This window comes from Heteronotia binoei, chromosome 14 (assembly GCF_032191835.1).
Source record: "Heteronotia binoei isolate CCM8104 ecotype False Entrance Well chromosome 14, APGP_CSIRO_Hbin_v1, whole genome shotgun sequence".
Classification (NCBI taxonomy): domain Eukaryota; kingdom Metazoa; phylum Chordata; class Lepidosauria; order Squamata; family Gekkonidae; genus Heteronotia; species Heteronotia binoei.
In genome coordinates, this window is record NC_083236.1 from 16,283,768 (window position 1) to 16,304,479 (window position 20,712).

Below are 20,712 nucleotides of genomic sequence, written 5' to 3' on the forward strand. Positions count from 1 at the left end.
TAGAAAGACAGCCATAGAGGAACATAAGTGTGGGAGGATTGTGCCAAAGAGGGTTGCTAACTATGTGCTGGGAAATTCCTGGAGATTTGGGAGCAGAACCTGGAGAAGGAGAAATTTGTGGAGGGGAAGGACCTCAGTGGGGTATAATGCCATAGAGTCCACCCTCCAAAATTGCCATTTTTTCTAGAGGAACTGATCTCTGTAGTCTGGAGATCAGTTGTAATTCCAGGAGTTCTCCAGGCCTCACCGTGTTGCTGACCATACGGCAAAACCCTCTGTTCCTGGTGACACTAAAGAGCCCTTGGCCTCTGTATTGACTTGCACAGGAGAACAGACTGAACTGCCTAAGGAGGAGGATTGTTGATGTGTTGGGCCCACTGGAAAGCCCCGCAGGGCTGGCTTTGACTCTCTGGGTTGCCTGTATCTGTCAGAGAGAGTTGAACTTGATTGCTGGAGTATACTTGGTTGTAGAGAGAAAAAAAGAAACAATCACCCTGGGCTCAGGGACCGGGTGGGGCTTGGAGTAAGCATATGTGGCTGCTATTTGCGGCATCTCTATCTTCAGCCCCACAATGGGCTTAATTCAGCAAAGAATGAGTACAAGCAATCACATGTCCACAAGTAACGATGCTGTTTGCTTTGTCACCTCTTAATGACTCAGTTAACCTTTTTCCCAAATGGTGGTGGGGGGGTCACATTCACAGCTAGTGTTACTCATGCTCTCTGGCAACTCAGCAACCCTGTGGGTTCTCACGTGTTGCCACTATCCTGTTATGAGCACAGCATTCCCTCGGCAGAGAAGTGTGTGGGGATGGGAGGGCATCATGAAGGCGGTGAACTTTGGTGCCTGTGTAATGTGTCACAATTTGGGTTAGTATCCAAAAATAAAATTGCATTGACAATGTAATTATTGTGACAGCTACAGATTTTAATTGCAAGATTATATTTCAAAAAATATTGTGCATATATATCCAGTTAACTCGAAGCACTTTATTTTTCTGTCTGAGCTAAAACCCCTCCTCAGATAATGGATAGGAAGCATTTTGAACACGGAAAGGGCTAAGGAAATCATTATAGGTCAATAAGAGCCATATCTTTTGCTGTTCTACATATCTGAACTGTTCTGAGTAGAAGATATAAGGAAAACTTTCATCCATCCAGTGAATTTGAGAATCTGAAGTTACCTCGCAGACACCAGAGCAATAGTCTGTTGTTGCCACAACAACAGAATCTCACAGCATCTTGAGGAGCAGCACGTTTATAGTGGCATAAGTTTTCATAAGCTAGAGCCTGTTTTTTTCCCCTAGCTGCAGGATCCCCAGATCCTCCAGAGGATCACTAACCATTCCAGTGCCCATTAGGGATGCCAGCCTCTAGGTGGAATGTGGGGATCCCCCAGAATTACATTTCATCTCCAGGCTACAGAGAGCAGTTCCCTTGAAGAAGATGGATGCTTTGGAGGGTGGGATCTGTGGCATTGTATGCCACTGTGGCCCCTGTGCTTCCCAGGCTCCACTCCCAAATCTCCTAAGAGTTTCTCAACTTGGACTTGGCAACCTTAACATTTGTAAAGGGTGTATAAGAAACTGGGATTATTTCCAGGTGCTCTCAATTATTCCCAAGGCTATTTTAGGACAGTAGATAACAGATATTTTGGAAGGATTTCAATCCCCCCCCCCATGTATTCCCCTAAATAACCATGCATTTTATAGCAATTATGAGGAAGAGTGAGCACCAAGTGATATTCTGAGGGCTGTGTGGAAATCTTGTGCATCTCTGGGATCAGTTGGAGTTGCATAATATGCCCTGTATACATTGTTTAAGATTCTTTTGTGCCTCATCTTTCCAAATGGCCTTTGAAGTTAGGGATACCAGCCTCCAGGTGGGACCTGGAGATCTCCTATAATTACAGCTCATGTCTATACTACAGAGATCACTTCCCCTGAAGAAAATGCGTGCTTTGAAGGGTAGACCCTATGGTGTTGTACCCCATGGAGGTCCCTGTCCTCCCCAAGTTCCACCCCTAAATTTTCTGGAGTTTCCTGACCTGGATCTGTCACCCCTACTCCCCCATCCCCCACAGGACCTGACAACCGTAAATGAAATACATTTCTTTGGGGTCAGAGGTGAGGGCTGAGGGAGGTCACTAGCCATTTTAGGGAGCCCTCAGTTGTTAGAGGAAGTGGAGTGTGCTTATGCAGGAGCCCTATAGGCCCCAGTGCCACTACTCTGGCCACGTGGGAAGGATAATGAATACATTCTGCTGGCCTGCCACCCATCATTTATTTTCCAGTGTCTTCTTCCTGGTCTTGGGTGTCGTTGCGACAGACCCAGATGGTCAAAGAGCTTTGTGAGGAAATGAAATGCTGATGGTCTGACTACATCCCAGCTTGTCCCAGCTTACAAAAGCTAGGGAGCCTCTTCAAAATGTTTTTTTAAAGGCTGTGCTTTTGAAACATCAAAGAGATGTCTTCTGGGCTTATGACAGGCAGCTAGAGCAATACGGCATAGTGTAAAGTTAAAGCACCCGTGGAAAATTAGCAATGCAAAGGGGCTTAATTCTACGATCCTGGAAAAAAAAATATTTGTAAATTTCTTTTGTGTTTAAAGAAATAGGATTGAAAGAGGATCTGTGTCTGTATGCCAAGGTTGTAGAGGCACGGGGAATGTGGCTTTCATGTGCCTGGGAGAATGCAAGGCTCTGATAAAAGAGGAGCAGAGGAATGCACTCGTAGGGATTTTTAGATGCCACCTGTCTGCAAGCCCCAGCAGGTCTTCCTAAATTGTTCTTCTCATCTCCTGCAAGTGAGAAGAAAAAATATTTTTTTAGTTATATCGCCCCTGAAGAAGTGTATGTGAAAGGCATAGGGGCAGTATAACTGAATATAATGAATTTTTTCCCACTCCACTGTTGGTCTTGGCGGGGGGGGGCGGTGCTTCATCTTTGGTGTGGCCCCCATCTCCTGGATTTCCTCATCTCCTGTCAACCAGGGGATTCAAGAGGCGGAAATTCAGTTGCCAGTGTAGATCGTGGGGAATTTAGCAGGACAGAGTCGACATTATTTAGCCAGTACAGTTGGCACCCACTGGAAAAATGATTCAAGGCTAAACCAAGAAATCATCCTCCATCTTGCTTTTCTCTCCATGAATAAAAAAGAGACATGGGTGTGTGTACCGGGACAGACCTGTGTCTTTTTGTAGTGGGAAAGAGTCACATTTTGAGCAAATGACTGGCAAGGAAAGGAGTAAGCAGTCCTTTTCTTTTCCCCTCTTCATGATTCAAGTTTGCTGGGGGTGGTTTTGCTTTCTTTTAAATAAAAAAAAACCTCCATCATGAAAAAGGATCATGCATATACAGTAAACTCAGTCCAGTTCTCACCCTTCTTGAGGCAGGCTGGATGTGACTGAATGCAGGGCCTTTTTTGTAGAAAAGCCCAGCAGGAACTCATTTTCATGTTAGACCACACCCCCTGACATCACCATTGTTTAGCATAGGGCTTTTTAAAGAAAAAGCCCAGCAGAGATCAATTGCATATTAGGCCACACCCCCTTCCAACTCATGGCAACCCTGTGAATTTGTGTCCTCCAAAACATCATGTAATTAACAGTCTTGTTCAGGCTTCGCAAACTGAGACCAGGGGCTACCTTGATTGAGTCCATCCATTTCATGTTGGGTCTTCTTCATTTTTTCTTACTGCCTTCCATTTTTTTCTAGCATTACTTTCTTTTCCATTGACTCTGGTTTTCTCATAGGGTGACCCTCCCCTCCCCCACAGGGTTGTCGTGAGGATAAAATGGAGGCGAGGAGAAGGATGGAAGCTGCTTTGAGTCTCCATTGGCATAGGTGGAATAAATAATACTCCTGGGGGATTTTCAGTCCTGTCATCGTTGTGTGCGGCCACAGCTGATTGGTGGGCCACTAGATAATAGGACTGCCTATTGAAGGGCTGGGCGGGGCTTGGTCTGCCCTTAAGTAAGAGTGCATTACTTTATATCCCAGATAAGTTGGGCCTCCCTTTGAAGAAGCTTCTTGTTTTGCTCAGTGGCATCCTTCTTCTCCAGCACCGTGCCACATGTTGTGCTGCATCTTCCTGCTACACTACGGATTAGGCTCAATCCCTCTCCACCCCCAGTCAGAGGGCCGGTAATGCTTCCCCTGGGCCGCTCAGTTGCATCTGTTTTGTCAGTCACGTCACAGCACAGAAGTGGGTTGGTAGGTCACGCAGCAGAGAACAGGCCATGGAGAAGACAGATTAAGGCTCTATTTAAAGTGGCACAGCTATAAAGCCTGCTTGAACTTGGGCGGGCGGCTTCTCCTGCATCGGAAGAACCCCAAAAGCTCTCATCAGATCCCTCCGGGCTCTTGCGCCTCCCCCCACCCCTGCCCAGGTCAGGATTTTAACGGAAGGCTCCACAATGAGATCTGCAGGCCCTACCTAAAGGTCAGTGACCCAACTGGGGAACTCATTATACTCCACGGGGCACAGTTCAGCCACACTTAATCACTTTAAGCTTTGTTCATTTCCAAAGGAGGGCGAAGCCCAAACATAGCTATGCCATCCTAAACGGAGTTATACCCTTCTAAGCCAATTTCCTGCAATGAATTTAGAAGGGTATAACTGCTTATGGACCAGGTTAGTCCAGACTCATCAGATCTCAGAAGCTAAGCAGGGTCTACTCAATACTTGGATGGGAGACCACCAACAAAGTCCTGGACCTTGGGCTAGGGTTGCCAATCTTCAGGTGGTGGCTGGAGATTTCCTGGGATTGCAACTGGTCTCTAGGCAATAGAGATCAGTTCACCTGGAGAAAATGGCTGCTTTGGAAGGTGGGATCTATGGCATCATACCCCACTGAAGCCCCTCCACTTCCCAAACCCCACCCTCCTCAGGCTCCACCCCCAAAATCTCCAGGTGTTTTCCAGGCTGGAGTTGGCAGCCTTAGAAGCAAATCACCTCTGAATGTCTCCTGCCTTGAAAACCCTACAGGGTCTCCCCAAGTCAGCTGTGACTTGATAACACTTTCCACCACCACCATAACTGCTTAGGATTGCACTGTGAACTCTCCCACTGGAAAATAATTGGACTTAAAAGTGCTTAACTTTGCCTGGATCATGCCTTTAATATCACATATATTCCGCAACAGAAACTTGACATTGTGGCGTTCCAAGAGCCACCCGTCCACCTTTGAGAACTTACATTTTTTGTTTAATATGAACAGATCCACCCACCCACCCCCAAGCAGAATTGTGCTTCTGAACAATTTACAGTCAGGCCTGTCTTTTGTTTCAGAAAAGTGTGTGAGAAAAGGGATGTCGATGAGAACAAAGAGCAACAGCAAGTATATTTGAAGAAAAAAGATTAAGCAGGTTTGGAGATAGCTTTAGATTTGTCTAAGAACTGAATGGGCTGAATAACCATGAGACGTTAACCGTCTGTTTTCCAGCTCTACTTCTAATCTTTAAAAACAAATGTGGCAGCCGGCCCCCCTGATGTCCAATTTGTTTTGTCCTATTAGCAAAGACCAGTGAGATTTTTACCACTTGAAGCCTGGCCTATTTTGGAGATAAGTTCCACCCTACCCCGGAAGTCCTTGCCTCCTCCCCATCTCTCCTTTTTGCCAATGATGGGAACAACTGGGGATGTTCCCTCTTACTGCCACAGAATCCAGTATCAAGTCCCAGCTACACGTTATGTTCAATGTGATTTCCACAAAGACTGGCAGGTGCGGATACCCTTTGGGAACTCAGTTCTAAACCATTGCGGCAACCCAATTCAGATCCAGCCTCCACCCACTTTCTTTTTCCAACCTGAAGCAGCCCCTGGGGCTGTTATTTTCCTTGGGGGGGTACACATGTGCTAAATTATTGCAAACTCCTTTAAAGGTTTCTGTGTACCACCTGACAAATTCTTACAAGTGCTGTGCTAATGAAGTGGTACAAAAATTATAGCTTGGATTAAAAGCTCCATGTTATCATAGAACATCTTTTTTTTAAAAAAAAAAAAAAAGAAAGAAAGAAAGACTCCAGAACTGTCCTTGAGAGACAATAAAGCCAAGAAATGAGCAAATCGGCTTGTGGATTAGCAGTTAGCACTACAGAAAATATAATTAAACTCTGCGGATCTTCCCATTTGAGCTTCTAAAAACTCCATTTATAAATCCAGGACTGAGGAAAACCATCAGCAGCAAGTGGTCCCCAGTGCTGCACTTGCAGCTGACCAATCAGCAGGAACATTGTGCTGGAGTCGGAAACAGCACTCCCTACACCTCTTCTCCTGTTTGTTTCCATGCCAGCTTCATGGGTGCTGCGCTTTGGGTCCAGTTGCTGGGAAGTTCTGTCGAAGTGCATAGTATCTGTTAGACAGCGTGATTTTTGTCACCACACAGTCACAAAAGAAGTTGCGGCGGCATGGCGAAGACTGGCAGAACCACATGGGGGGAGGGGAAGGGATGCCAGCCTCCAGGAGAGACCTGACATTACAGCTCCAGACTACAGAAACTGGTTCCCCTGGAGAAAACGGATGCTTTCGAGGGTGGACTCTCTGCCCTCTGCAGACTCTATCTCCAGATCTCCCAGAGTTTCTCAACCTGGATCTTGCAACCCTACTCCCTCATCCCCCACCAGTGGCTTGTGGAGGGGGAACTGGGAACCCCGGGCAGGAGGGGGTGGGCTGCCTGTCTCACACTTGCCACTTGGAATTGCCTTTACGTAGGTTGCAGTTTCAAGCAGCTGCCACAACTCTGGCTAGATACAGTATGTGAAACAGACCTTGTTCTTGGTGGCTTTGCAGCGTGGCTGTATGGGCCAGGTTGTTGGGCTTCATTTTGGAGGCATTCCTGGCAACATTAAGAAGGCTGGCACAGGCCAAGTGTGTGAGTGCAGCATTCAGGTCTTGGGAACAAAGCCACCAAAACTGATTCTCAAAACTCATTTATAATATTTGAAATGTTTACAATTGAAAACTTGTGTCTTAATTGTGCGTGGCTCCATTCAGCTCTTATTGCTGATCTTCCTTGGCTCTGCATAGATGTTTCTGCTCTGTTACCATGATCTTCTGGTTGCCAGCGTTTCTCCCAGTGCAGAAAATTTGACTTTTTCACAGCATTCCATTCAAGCAAGAGACAAATCTCTAGACAAAACTGGCAAGCCAGAATGCAGTTGGGAAACAAATGGAAACAGTGCATCATTTCTAAAATTAGATGCATGGACTTGGAATTTGGTTTTGCATACTTGGTAGGGAATAGTCAGTAGATGTGTAGAAGTCACTTGATATATTATTACTCTACGGGACTTAAAAGCCCAGCTATAAAAGCAAACTGCAAAAGTAGAAGTCAGACCTAGTGAGTTAGCTGATCTTCAAAACCTGCTACATGAGTCAGATGAGGAGATGTTCAGATCAGAGTCCAGGAATGTGTGAGCAGTTCCCCTGCAGAAAGTCTGTGAAGAGGAAGTCACCTCTCTCTCTCTCTCTCTCTCCCCCTCCCCCCCCTCTCTCTCCCCCTCTCTCCCTTTTGCATAAAAACCAAATCTGGGCTTTGTGCTATGACAAGTCATGATTGTCCTAAATGAGCTCAGCAAGAACTGGCAGAGTGGAATCTCTCCTCTTCTGTCAGAAGTGGCAATTAGCAGATGGAAGACCTAGGAGTTTTGTATTACGTAGCTTCAGGGGGGGTGGAATCCTTCCCTTTCTGTGTTTTTTCCCTCCTACACTGGTGGCAGTTAAAATTTTGTGCTTCACTTGTCATAAATGTTGTCATAGAGCAACAACTAATCAACAGAGACCGATTTCGCACTCACCCTTACGTCCGTCTTCTCCGCACGGCGTCCTCCTGATTTCCCACTATTTCTGTCAGGGCTGCAGCAAACATCGCGGTTTTTATGCAGCAAACGGAAACCACTAAAAACCAGTTTCCATTTGCTGCCCAAAAAACCGCTATGTTTGCTGCAGCCCCGACACAAGTAATAGGAAATTGGGAAGACGCTTAGGGCTCTTTAGCTTGGAGAAACGTCGACTGAGGGGTGACATGATAGAAGTTTACAAGATAATGCATGGGATGGAGAAAGTAGAGAAAGAAGTACTTTTCTCCCTTTCTCACAATACAAGAACTCGTGGGCATTCGATGAAATTGCTGAGCAGACAGGTTAAAACGGATAAAAGGAAGTACTTCTTCACCCAAAGGGTGATTAACATGTGGAATTCACTGCCACAGGAGGTGGTGGCGTCCACAAGCATAGCCACCTTCAAGAAGGGGTTAGATAAAAATATGGAGCAGAGGTCCATCAGTGGCTATTAGCCACAGTGTGTGTGTGTGTGTGTGTGTGTGTGTGTGTGTGTATATATATATATATATTTGGCCGCTGTGTGACACAGAATGTTGGACTGGATGGGCCATTGGCCTGATCTAACATGGCTTCTCTTATGTTCTTATGTCGTGCGGAGAAGATGGACATGAGGGCACAGTTAGGAAAGGAAAGGTCCCCTGTGCAAGCACCAGTCGTTTCCGACTCTGGGGTGACGTTGCTTTCACAACGTTTTCACAGCAGACTTTTTACGTGGTGGTTTGCCATTGCCTTCCCCAGTCATCTACGCTTCCCCCCCAGCAAGCTGGCGACTCATTTTACCGACCTCAGAAGGATGGAAGACTGAGTCAACCTCGAGCCGGCTACCTGAACCAGCTTCTGCTGGAATTGAACTCAGGTCGTGAGCAGAGGGCTCCAACTCCAGTACTGCAGCTTTACCACTCTGCACCACAGGGCTCTCGTTGAGGGCGGAGTTAGATGAGTGCAAAATCAGCCAGAAACTTTTTTAAAAGAACAGGGGAAAGTAAAGGAGCATTGATGGTCACCTTCAGAGAAAGTGAGCTACCTGGTGGTGCGCTGGGAAGGGTGTCAATTTACGCTATTGGTTGTGAAGGAGGATGTGGCCCCTCCCTTTTCACCGCATCTCTTGCTTTAAGAAAGATGCTCTCTTCAGCAGACCAGTTGCATATCCGTTTGTAGAATTTTCTGCTCCCCCACCTGAAACACAGAAGTCAGAATTCTGCAGCTCACCAGCAAACGCTAATTTGGAAGGTCTGCCAAGGGATGGAATTCCCTTAATGCATAATAAACTATTGCCAAGAGGTTTTGTGGTTGCTTTAAATACTTGATGGATGCTCACTTCTGTGTTGTGTGAAGACTGTTGTTTTTTTTAGCATGAGGAGGCAGATGGCTGCCACTGAAAGAAACAACGTTGGGTTTTTCCTTCCCAGTTGGGGAGAGTTTCCAACCCTGGGAAGCAGTCAGCTGACACAGCTTAGCACTGTGGCCCTATCAGACCAAGGAATGAGGTTGTCACATCTGAGAAACAGGTTCAGGGAAACACTTAGAGCTTGATTCTCATTATCCTTACAAAGTTCCCATAGTGCCACATTTTGGGTTTACTGCCCCACAAGTTGGTACAGAAAGCTTTGAATGAGGGGCCAAAGGAGGGCATAGGCAAAGACTGCCTGTTCTTTCTAAAACACACCAAGAATGCCCAGAGTTGAAGGCCAAGTGCAAGATCTTGGGTTTTTTACTTATCTCCATAGGCAAGAGTTTTTTAAATGTTTCTCCAGGCTTCATATCTCAGTTTCCTTCAGGGCTTCTGTGGCCTCCATCTGCCTCTCTGGGGTAATCTCCTTTTGTAAGCAGATGGATTCAGGCACTGAAAGTATGTAACAATATAAGCTGTGCTTGTGTATTCCACCTTTCAGGTATGAAAGTAAGCAGCATGTACATTATCTGTGTAATCCTAATGATAACCTTGTAAGGGTGGCCATGATCACAGCCATATTGCCTGAAATGGGTTGGGGGAGGGGGGTGGCAGAGAATCTGAGACTGAGGGAATAGTTGCTTGCTAAATAGGGCAACCAGGTGAGTTTGCGGAGGAGGCTGGGAGGCCAAGGAGAGGTGACAGAACTCCCACATGCCTTTTTGCCAACTTCCTGTGGGTTTGTTTCAAGCTAAAGAAGAGACAGGATTTTTTTTTAAAAAAACAGTTTTTGTTTTATTGATTATGGAATATGCCCTAGTAATGAGAATGCAGTACACTTACAGACTCACTTACACTCACGCATAGACACACTCACCCAAATGGCTTGCTAGGTCTTTGGTACTGATCGGTCAGGAGGGAGCTTCGAAGAAGGGTCACTGCCTCAATGGTCTCTGCTCTGTCTCAAGTATCTTCAGATCTTAGAATCCATTCCTCCTTCTGTGTGCCTTTACTGGATCATCAGAGCATCTTGCCATTTGTGGTCATCTTGGAACCTATCAATATAGGCCTTGTGATTCAGTGGAGTGGACTTGCCTCATGGTCTGATGACCTACCTCACAGCATCTGAGATAAAACTTGCACCCTCAGATTCAGAAAGAGGCACCCCCCCCCCCCGAATTCTCACTTTCACTTAAAAAAAATCAGTAGCCCTTTCCCTTGTGCAGGTATTAGGGGAAATGTGCAGGTGCAAGAAGTCCAGATTGCCTGAGAAGGAATGGATATGGGGAAACTGCAAGATGGCTGGAGCAGGTTTATCTAACCCCTTCCTAGCCAATTCATTCTCACCTGCTCTGTCCCATTGCCTTTTCTCTCTGGGCCCCTTGCCTTCTGCCTAGTGTGTTTCTCTCATCTTTGATGGCAACAGTGACAGGTGAGAACAACAGGCAGAAAATTTTGGAGTTGCCTCTTCAGTTTGCACTGGAAATTTGCCACAAGAGTAGGTGGGGCCTGGAGGGGCAGGACCAGAAAAACGAATGCCCGGTTTTTCTCAGCATAGTGTCTGTTGTTTAGCATTAATTTTAAGGCACTTTGCTGTAGCTTGCCTGTTTAAGGAATGAAGAGTCTGAGCATGTACAAAATGCATTTTACATAAAAATAATCTGTTGTCCTCACCTCCCCCAAAATCTGGGATTAGAGATCAAGGATTGAAGAAGCATAATGCTCAGGCAGGCTTAATCTTGAAACCTCTTTTAAAAAAAAAACCTTGGAACTTTTTAATCAGACGAAGAGCTTCCCTATAGAAGACTAAAGGATGGGAGGGATTCAGATTTAGTGGTGTTTGTATTGTCAGTGGAATGTAATTATTTTATGGCTTCTTGCTCATGACAAAGCCAGCAGTCACTGGATACTTCGCACTTAATGTCTGCGTACAATACAGAAGCAGACTACAACAGGAATTGACATCCTATCCCAGCATGTTTCTTTCATGGGGATTTGTGGGGGTAATGTTCAGTCTGAATCCCCATGGATGGGTCAGGAGATGATAGAGTGAGAATGCAGGGAGGGCACTTGGGAGCTGAGGAGAGAAGCCTTCTTATCCTTGAGAGCTCTTCCACCAGAATCTCAAATGACTTGTCCTCTTCCACAGGGGTGCTTCCCCAATCTTCTTTGTGCTCAGACCTCTTCTTCTGAGAGGGAATAAGAGTCATGCCCACAACAAGCAGGGGCGGGGATGAGATGGGAATTGGGGAATCCCTTCCTGTCCACTTCCATTGACTCTTTAGAGACATTTCAGTCAAGGGTGGTGCAGCAGTGAGGATCCAGATCTGATTAGGACTTGGAAGGCATGGATTCAAATCCTCATTCAGTCAGAAGTCACTTGTTGTCCTTTGGCAGTCATCATCTCTCAATGTGACCTATCCCCAGGGCTTTTTTTATTGTAGCAGGAACTCCTTTGTATATTAAGCCACACACCCCTGATGTAGCCTATCCTCCAGGAGTTTACAGGGCTCTTAGTACAGGGCCTACTGTAAACTCTTGGAGGATTGGCTACATCAGAGGTGTGTGGCCTAATATGCGAAGAAGTTTAAGAACATAAGAGAAGCCATGTTGGATCAGGCCAATGGCCCATCCAGCCCAACACTCTGTGTCACACAGTGGCCAAAAAAACCCAGGTGCCATCAGTGGGGCCAGGACACTAGAAGCCCTCCCACTGTTTTCCCACCAAGCACTTTTTTTCTGCTACAAAAGAAGCCCTGCCTACCCCACAGAGTTGTTGTAAGGATAAAAGTGGGGGAGACCCATATACCCCACTCTGAACTCCTTAGAAGAAGGGTGGGATAGAAATGGATAGACAGGGTGAAGAATCATGCCATAGAGCTGTGTGTCTACTAAATGGAGATGGAGAAACGGGTGGGATACTGCCTTAGCATTTCTATAGAAAGTTGCTTCTAGTCTCCCTCTTTTGAAATGTTACTTCAGCCTGTTTTTTTAAAAAAAATGAAAACACTGTTTAGCTTTATTGTAAGTGTATATTTTAATGTACTATTAAAACACCACTGCTAGTTCTGTGAGGGAATGGAGAAAGTGCTCCTTTTTGCTGAAGCAGCCAGATTCTATGTGTTCATGTTACCCTGAACTGTGGGAGCCTCTGCAGGAACAGAAAAGTTGGAAGGAATTTGTATTTCTGTGCCTTTTTAGAAACCCAAAGGTTAGTTCTGGACCCCTATCTGCAAATGAAATCAACCGTGCCTCATGCATGCGCAGGGAATCCAAGGAACAGAATATGCATACCAACAGAGAGGCCACATCGCTACTTTGTTTTGCCAGCCAAATTTGGCTGTGTGTAGGTCTTTTGGGAGTTGAGGAAAAGCTGCTGCATATTTCATGCATATAGTAGAAAACATGCACCCCTGTTCTCATATAGGCTGCCTGACATTTTACAATACTTGAGTGAATGTCCTCTTCAAGATCTCCTAGGCCCCTCACAAGATGTGGGGAGAGTGAAAGCAGCAGAGGACTCTTCCCAGATAATAGATATCAGACTTCTAACATCAATTAACTATGTTTACAGTCCATGCCAGCTCCTAGGTGGGACCTGAGGATCCCCCAGAATTCCAGCTCATCTCCAGAGTAGAGATCAGTTCCGCTGGAGAAAATGGATGCTTTGGAGGGTGGACTCTGTGGCTTTGTACCTCAGTGAGATCCCTGCCCTCCCCAGGCTCCACCCCCAAGTCTCCAGGAGTTTCCCAACCTGGATCTGGCAGCCCTACCCACCATCCCTCCCCCCAGTGCTCAGGGGGAACTTGGCAACCCTTTCTCATAGAGACTCAAGGAGAATCACAAGTGTAAATTGATGTGATTGATCAGATGGTACATCTAGTAAGTGAGCTGTGAGGTAATAGGGCTAGGGCTGCAGAAATCCTACACAAGCATAGAATACTAGACATGGTTCAAAATGCACATTCAAGGTAGGAAAATGGTATAACATCGATACAAAACAATGCAGTAACATACTGTCAACTCCTGCAAGTTCTTCCTCAGTAAACGACTCAAGTGGGTTCAAGAGATCCGTTTATCGAGAGCAACATGACAGGCTAGACAGATGTTGCTAAAACTGCTTTTGATGGGATATTGACCTCTACATATACCTTGCAAGCAACCATTACACATTCAAGCACTAAGCGCCGCCAGAGTTCTTTCCCACCAACGCCCCTTCTTTGCAGGTGCAAGCAGTTCTCTGTGAATGAGACATCTTGGCCTTGAGCACAGGGCTAGAGTGTATGTGATTTTCAAAGGAATGCTAGAGATGGCAGCTAAGCTGAAAAGAGTGGGGCTACTATAAGACAGAGCAATTCATGTGACATTGTAAGGGTTATAGGTCGGCATACATTTCATGGCTAGAGCGCTTTTGACATATATCATCTAGCAAATGTTAAAAGGCCACATTTGTAAACTTTTGGGGGTTTGTCTCCTGCAGAAGCTGCTGCCGCCGCCGCCGCCAATCCAGATGGAAATTCAACTCTGGGAGGAGGAGCCACTGCAGGCACGATGGGCCTCAGCACCAGGTATGGCCCCCAGTTCACCCTGCAGCACGTCCCTGACTACAGGCAAAACGTGTACATCCCGGGCAGCACAGCCACGCTCTCCAATGCCGCGGGCAAACGCGACGGGAAAGCGGCAGCCTCCGGAGGGGGAAACAAGAAGAAGTCAGGAAAGAAAGAGAAGAAGTAGGCGGCACACGCAGGAGGAGACCGGCGCCAACCTTAGATCTGAAGGGCAAAACCGTCCAGCACTCCCCCAATTCATAGCCTAGGATGGAGGATGAATGTGTATTTGCGGATAATAAATTTTTTCTTTCAAAAAATAAAGAACATTCCGAATGTAACGTCGTCGTTGCGTCATCAGGGCTAAGAGTAGGCCACCTACCCATAGTCCTCATGATGTCAAAGAATTTGGAAACTAAACAAGATGTAGTCCAGTGGATTGTGATGTATTCACAAGAGAAACGCAAGGGTGCCCGATGGGTGAAAGATTTTCTTTACCATTGGTTGACTCCAGAGTGATCTGAAACAACCTACAAGGCTTAGGGTGGGTAGCTCTGTCCCCTGTAAATAATTCTCCTAAACAGAGATCTGTATGTATGCATCCCCCTCCCCCCATTTTGAAGCACATCATCTCTTCCTCCAATTTTGATGATCGATTTCTCCCCCCCCCTAAGAACTAGCAACTGGAATCCTTGTTCTGAAGTTGATAGGGAGTGCTTTAGTTCCCGTTAAACCTGTTGATTTAAAAGAAATGTTTATCCTGCATTATTAGAAGGGAATGAGATTCAGGTGCATTATAAACATTTGTCTTTTATTTTTAACCAGCAATGGCCTAAATAGATGAAAGCGCAATCATGATCTCCGAGAAGCAGGGCGCACAAGCCACCTTGCCGTGGGAAGCCTTCCGAGGGTGGGGGGGTGGCCACAGATACACCCCTCTACCCTTACTGGTCGATTACCAAGGCCTCTAAAGAGACATCTCATCTCCATTTTGGTCATGAATATTTATGTGTACAGTAAATGTTTTTCTGGAGTAAGAGTTAGAAGAAAGTAGTGGGCCGCTTGTGAGCATAGTGAGCTGCTTTTCCTTGATGCACTGAAATAGCTCCTTGAGTTCCCGCAGGCAGACGACTTCGGTCAGCGAATGGGTTCCGATAGCCCAGCAGAGAATGAGTTAAAAAGGAATGCTTCACATCTTTCTGCACATTGAGTTGCATGTAGAACACTCGCCTCTCATGTACAGTAGGACAGCCAATGCCTCCCACGCTAGAATACAGAAGCCATTGCATGCCGTAAACAGCATGATGTAAATATGCTGCCAAATGCCCACAACCCTGATGCAACCCGAGCATCGTCTGTCCGCCAGTTGAGTTCAGTAGCAAAATGCATTGCCCCTGTGTCGGAGCACTAGCAAAGTATGCACGTTCCGTATTGTCTATGCAGCGCACCTAGGAAATGTCTGTGGTTTTTTGGGCCTTCACAATCAGATGTTTAAGTAAACAGCATTTGGCTGGAGAAAGTTCAGGGTCCAGGCATGGAGAAGGGATGCTGGAATTAGTTCTGGGCGACGCTTGCTGACTGCCGAGACAGTGACCTGTCCCAAAGGTCAGCTTGGACTCCACAGTAGGGTTCTGGTGCAGTGAAGGTCCTCAGGACCTCTCTACCACCACCCCTGCCTGGATGCTGCTCGAAGTCCACTGGATTTTTTTTAAAAAAAAACCTCTGAAGTTCTTTTCCTGTGTTGTTAAAACCACTTTTTTGGGTTCTTTAACCATATTATTTAATAGCCTAGGACTGGCAGGATTTCTGTACCTCTGTGCATATCCAAGCGCAGGCAGGCAGAGTTTGCCAGGAGCTCTGAGCGCAGGGGCTCTCCTGTCTACAGACAGTACGAGTTCCCTTCACCTGGCTTTTTATATCACAGGAGCTGAACTGCAAGAGACAAAGAGGAAGTCTCTTTTGAACACAGAGCGGTCCGAGGCTGTTTTTATTTTTGTCCTAAACCTCTAATCAGCAGCTTGCCTGAGACGGTCACGCCTTCTATGATCACCTCAGGTTAAACTTCTGACAGCTTTCCAAACCACTGTGGCCCAGCCTTGCTGACTGTGTGGTGTTCCCTGCCAGAGCGTTATGCGCACTATCGGATCTGCTGCCTCCCCCGTGTCTAGAAAACCAGGACCAGTTTTGCAGGAAGAAACTTTTTGTCTGCATCTGATTTTTGTACCGATCCCAGTCACCCTCCCTGTGTTTGGTGACTGCACTAGAAACAGTTTACATAGTTAGTGATCAAGGGTACGATCCAGTCAGAAGTGGTCCTGTGCCAGCCCCCTTGAAAAGCAAGGCAGAAGTGCTCTTGCGCAGCTCCCGTTCCTCTCTGTGGGGCTTGCAGAGGAAGACAACTTTGCTGGATCATACCCAAGGCTTATTATGAACTAAAGTAGTTATTATGTGACCCTTTTCAAAGTACTGTAGCGGAATCTTAGTTGTCTTTTCTTTTCCTTTAATCAGCAACCTGAAACTAGTGTAGTAGTGCTGCAAACTTAGTGATGTGTAAGGTTTCTGGGTTTTTTTTAATCCTAGTAGTAGTTGACTTGTGGACATCAGTATTTTCTGATTCCTTTGTATCTTCTTTATGTGTGCTCTTTTGTGCTCTTCAGTGTATGTGGATTGAAACACACTTGTCCTTTCAATGTGTCTAATATTGAACTATACTTATATATTATATATATGCTTATACCCTTCTTATATCCATATAGGCAGACGTTGATGTGTACACGCAAGTTTTATACTCTAATATTTATATTGCTCTTTTTTTTCTTTGGGAAAAAAAATAATAAAATCTTTTCTTCTGACGAGTTATGAAAGTTGTTCCTGGAAGAGGGTGGGAGAACTTTGGTTGTGTGGAGGGGAATTGTTCTGTGCTGGGCTGGTGATGGCAGAAAGTGTCGTGAAGTCACAGCTGATTGATGGAGAACCTGTGGGGTTTTCAAGGCAAGAGACATTCAGAAGTGGTTTGCCATGGCCTGCGTTGGTATTATGACCCTGGTATTCCTGGAGGTCTCCCAGCTAAGTATGAACCAGGGCTGACTCTGCTTAGCTTCCAAGATCTGATGAGATCAGGCTACCCTGGCCAGGGCATGCTAGGCTACAGAGTCACAATATTTTCCCCTGGTGCGTGAAAAATTATATGGCATCAGTGCCTTTGGTAAACAGGTTTTCCAGTTTTTATAGTTTTTCAAAAACCTGCAACACGTATTTGGCCAGTGGTCACACTGTGTCAGGGATGTCCCCTCAAGGGCTCCTATCAGGCCCCCGAGCAACTGGCTGTCGTCTGCTTCCTTCTCCCACTCTCTTGCTTCCTTCTGCATAAGAGCTTGCTTTGCAAGGCTTGCTCAATCACACAGGAGCTACAGAGTAAAACCTCTGTTTTTTCCATTGGTTGAGGCTCCTCTCTGGGGGAGGATGGGGGGAGGGATAGCTTGTTTTGCCAGGCTCTCTCAATTGCACAACAGAGCTACTGATCCAAGCCTCTCTTCCTTCTATTGGCTGAGGCTCCTCCCGCTCCTGGTCCCCTGGGGAAGGGAGGAAAGAGCCAGAGCTTCCTTTGCCGAGTTCCCTGGATCCCATGGGAGAGTTGCAAAGAAAGCATCTTTAAGACCAAGTGCTAAGCATTTTTTAAAAAATTTTTAAAAATATTTAATTGTTTGTGTCATTTATAAAGTTTATATCTCCGCTACCTGGCATTACATTTTATGACATGCATGGCCCAGCCATGTTTATGTCAGATGTGGCCCTCATAACAAATGAGTTTGACATCCCTACGCTATGTGATATATGTGAGTTTCACAAGGGTAACAACATGCCCATCTGACAGCAGCTCTCCCAAAAAATCTCATCTATTTCTACCCTTCTTCAGCAGCCTACTTCTTCCATGTTTGAGATGCTATGAGATCCAAACCTGTGGGGTAACAAGGCATAGGTGTGTACAAAGGCAGTGGGGCAAAGAAGGATATTGTGACTTCTGCAGGATTGGCACTTCTTTGATGTTCCTTGACACACAGGGGGAGATGGAATTATTCTGGCAACCTCTTGGAAGACAGATTATACCCAGAAGGTAAGGCATACAAGAAGATGCATATCCAAGGGATGTACAAGACAACTTGCTGGATCAGAACAGTCATCCATCTGTCGAGTGTCCACCAAGAAGGAGAGAGAGGGATATGTGGAGAAGGGGCTGTGTTCTCCCTCCCTCCCAGCAGCTATCAATTGTCAGTGTCAGCAAGAGGAAAGAAATGCTGCCTCATTGGGACTGCCAGTATTGCTAAGCAGGAAACATGGGCCAAGTTGTGTGAATCTGTGGCCAAGGGGGAGAAAGAGAAAATGGTAGGAAATGGTGGTCAGCCACCAACTCGCCATGCAGTTTCATAAATGAAAGGTACCCTGGGCCTAATTCTGCCTGGATGCAGCACTCTCTTGCCCGGAAGTCCTGCCCCAATCCCAAACTGGCAGAGGTTGTTTAGGATTGAGGGAAAGCATGCAGCACATGCACAGATGTATGCACAACAGTGGGAGGGCTTCTAGTGTCCTGGCCCCACTGATGGACCTCCTGATGACACCTGGGTTTTTCTGGCCACTATGTGACGTAGAGTGTTGGACTGGATAGGCCATTGGCCCAATCCAACATGGCTTCTCTTATGTTCTTATGTGACACTGAGTGTTGGACTGAATGGGCCATTCGCCTGATCCAACATGGCTTCTCTTATGTTCTTATGTGACACAGAGTGTTGGACTGGATGGGCCATTGGCCTGATCCAACATGGCTTCTCTTATGTTCTTATGTGACACAGAGTGTTGGAATGGATGGGCCATTGGCTTGATCCAACATGGCTTCTCTTATGTTCTTATGTGACACACAGTGTTGGACTGGATGTGCCATTGGCCTGATCCAGCATGGCTTCTCTTATGTTCTTTGCTATTATCTCTACAGGGGAGCCCTAGTCAAGTCTACTCAAACTGATTCTCACCCACAAGTTTCTTGTTTGTTGCTATGGGGAGGGGCCTAGGCTAGCGTCCTGCCATATCTTTTGCGTGATTGTGGAGAGGGAAGGATAGAAATAGAATGAAATAAATAAATAAAACAATCCATACAGCACTTTCTTGTGTGGTTTTAATATCAGCAGAGAGCCCTCCATTGCTTAGAGATGCCACTAAGAGTCCTACTTGATTCTGTTATTATTGAGAATGAGTCAGTACCTATATGGAAGACCTGGGCCCCCAGATACATGGCCTCAAGTTCCTTAAAGGTGGGATGAAGAGCTCAGGTGCTTAGCCATTGCTCCAGGGATGTGGTCAGGGCTGGTGCTAGGCTTTCTGGTGCCCTAGGCGAATCACCCACTAGTGCCCCCCCCCCCATTATTAAAAAATATAGGGAAATTGAAGAGTGCCAAACTTGAAACTTTTCACATTTTTAATTTACTGATTTTTAATTTTCATTTTTTAAAACAAACAAACAAACACAGTGATATGTTATAAAAAAAAATTGTGAGAAGAAGTGCTTGCCGGTCATGTCAGGAAGGAGGGTGGCAGGATAGGATGAGGTGGGCGGCCAAGTCACACATCGGGGAAAGGGGGGTGGCTTGACTTTGTTAAGGGCAGCCTGGTGATGGGAGAAGACAAGGTGACAGTGGGCAGGAGCCAGAGTCATGCGTCAAGGAGTTGCCCCCTAGGCCAAGTGGCGCCCTAGGCGACTGCGTACTTTGCCTACTCCCATGCACCGGCCCTGGATGTGGTACTTACTGGGCAGGACATTGGAGGGCGACGAGTGAGCAAACAACTTGGTGGAGGGTGACCCATGCCCCTCCCCTTACAATATTTCACGTAAAAGGGCTTGAATGCAGAACACACGGGGGGGAAAGCCAGTTGTGCCTCTGAGAAAGGTAGCAGTGATGGTCATAGCCTTGTGCAGAAGTGTGGGAGAATACTTCTGCTTTTGTATCCCTCACTTCAACTATGTTGAATAAAGAAATGGGAACCAGGAAAAGCCAACCAAAGTCTCCTGTGATGGGAGGTAAGCAGACGGCATGTGTATTCCAGGGGGTCCACCTATCCCCACTGGAAGCTGTGTGCTCCATCCATTGTGGGGGGGGGGGCATATCTTGTCATGTTATGCTCATCTGCTTTCCGACTTAAGTCTGGTGAGCCTTTTAACACCCTCACACCGGGCAGCGGTGATCACCTCTTATCCTGCCACCCATGAAGATATGTATCCTGCTTGTGCCTCCATTCACTGGTTCAAAAGCTGCCTCCTAACGCACATATTAAGACCTCCATACCTTTTCTCTGGCCCTTCTTCGTATAGACTCCTGAGAACTGAAGGGATCTTCTTTTTTTAATGAGGAGCCCCTCCCCACAAACAAGGAAGGAGGAGAAAATGGCCATCTCCTGAATCGCTTGATGGTTAAGTCCTTTTTTAAAACAGAAACATGGACATGCTTCTCTGGAAAACAGACACACCCAGAAGCTCCCCGCTCCCCCACACACAAATACAAGAACTTGATTGCAGACAATAAGTTGACATTTATCCTTTTATTTATAAAAACCTTTATTTGTAATTTATATAGTATAACTTCCCATCTACTCAGGATGAGGCCTGTGGCAGGAAACAATGGACACTGATGTGATTCCAACTGTGGGGGGAAACTCTTTGGAGGGAGTTGGAATAAAAATGTGGGTGAGAGGATTAAACCCTGGAACATGCACTTCAGTTTGTTACTCTTGGAACAAAACTCCCAAGCCCTCACTCAGGTTACACATTTTCCAAAAACAGTAGTAATGCTTCCCATCAAATAACACTTCTTTTTTATTAATAATTTATATCCTATTAAAGGCTTTCACGACCAGAGTCCATTGGTTGTTGTAGATTTTCCAGGCTG

General features: G+C 46.1%; 1 protein-coding gene across 1 annotated transcript in view; it reads left to right on the forward strand.

Annotated features, from left to right (window-relative positions):
• Positions 1 to 16,632, forward strand: part of LOC132582264 (protocadherin gamma-B5-like) — a 199,998-nt gene extending 183,366 nt beyond the window's left edge. The window contains exon 6 of the mRNA XM_060253804.1: positions 13,714 to 16,632. Coding sequence (XP_060109787.1) covers positions 13,714 to 13,967 — 254 coding nt within the window. The 3' untranslated portion in view covers positions 13,968 to 16,632. The remainder of the gene's footprint in view (positions 1 to 13,713) is intronic.
• The last annotated feature ends 4,080 nt before the right edge of the window (positions 16,633 to 20,712 follow it).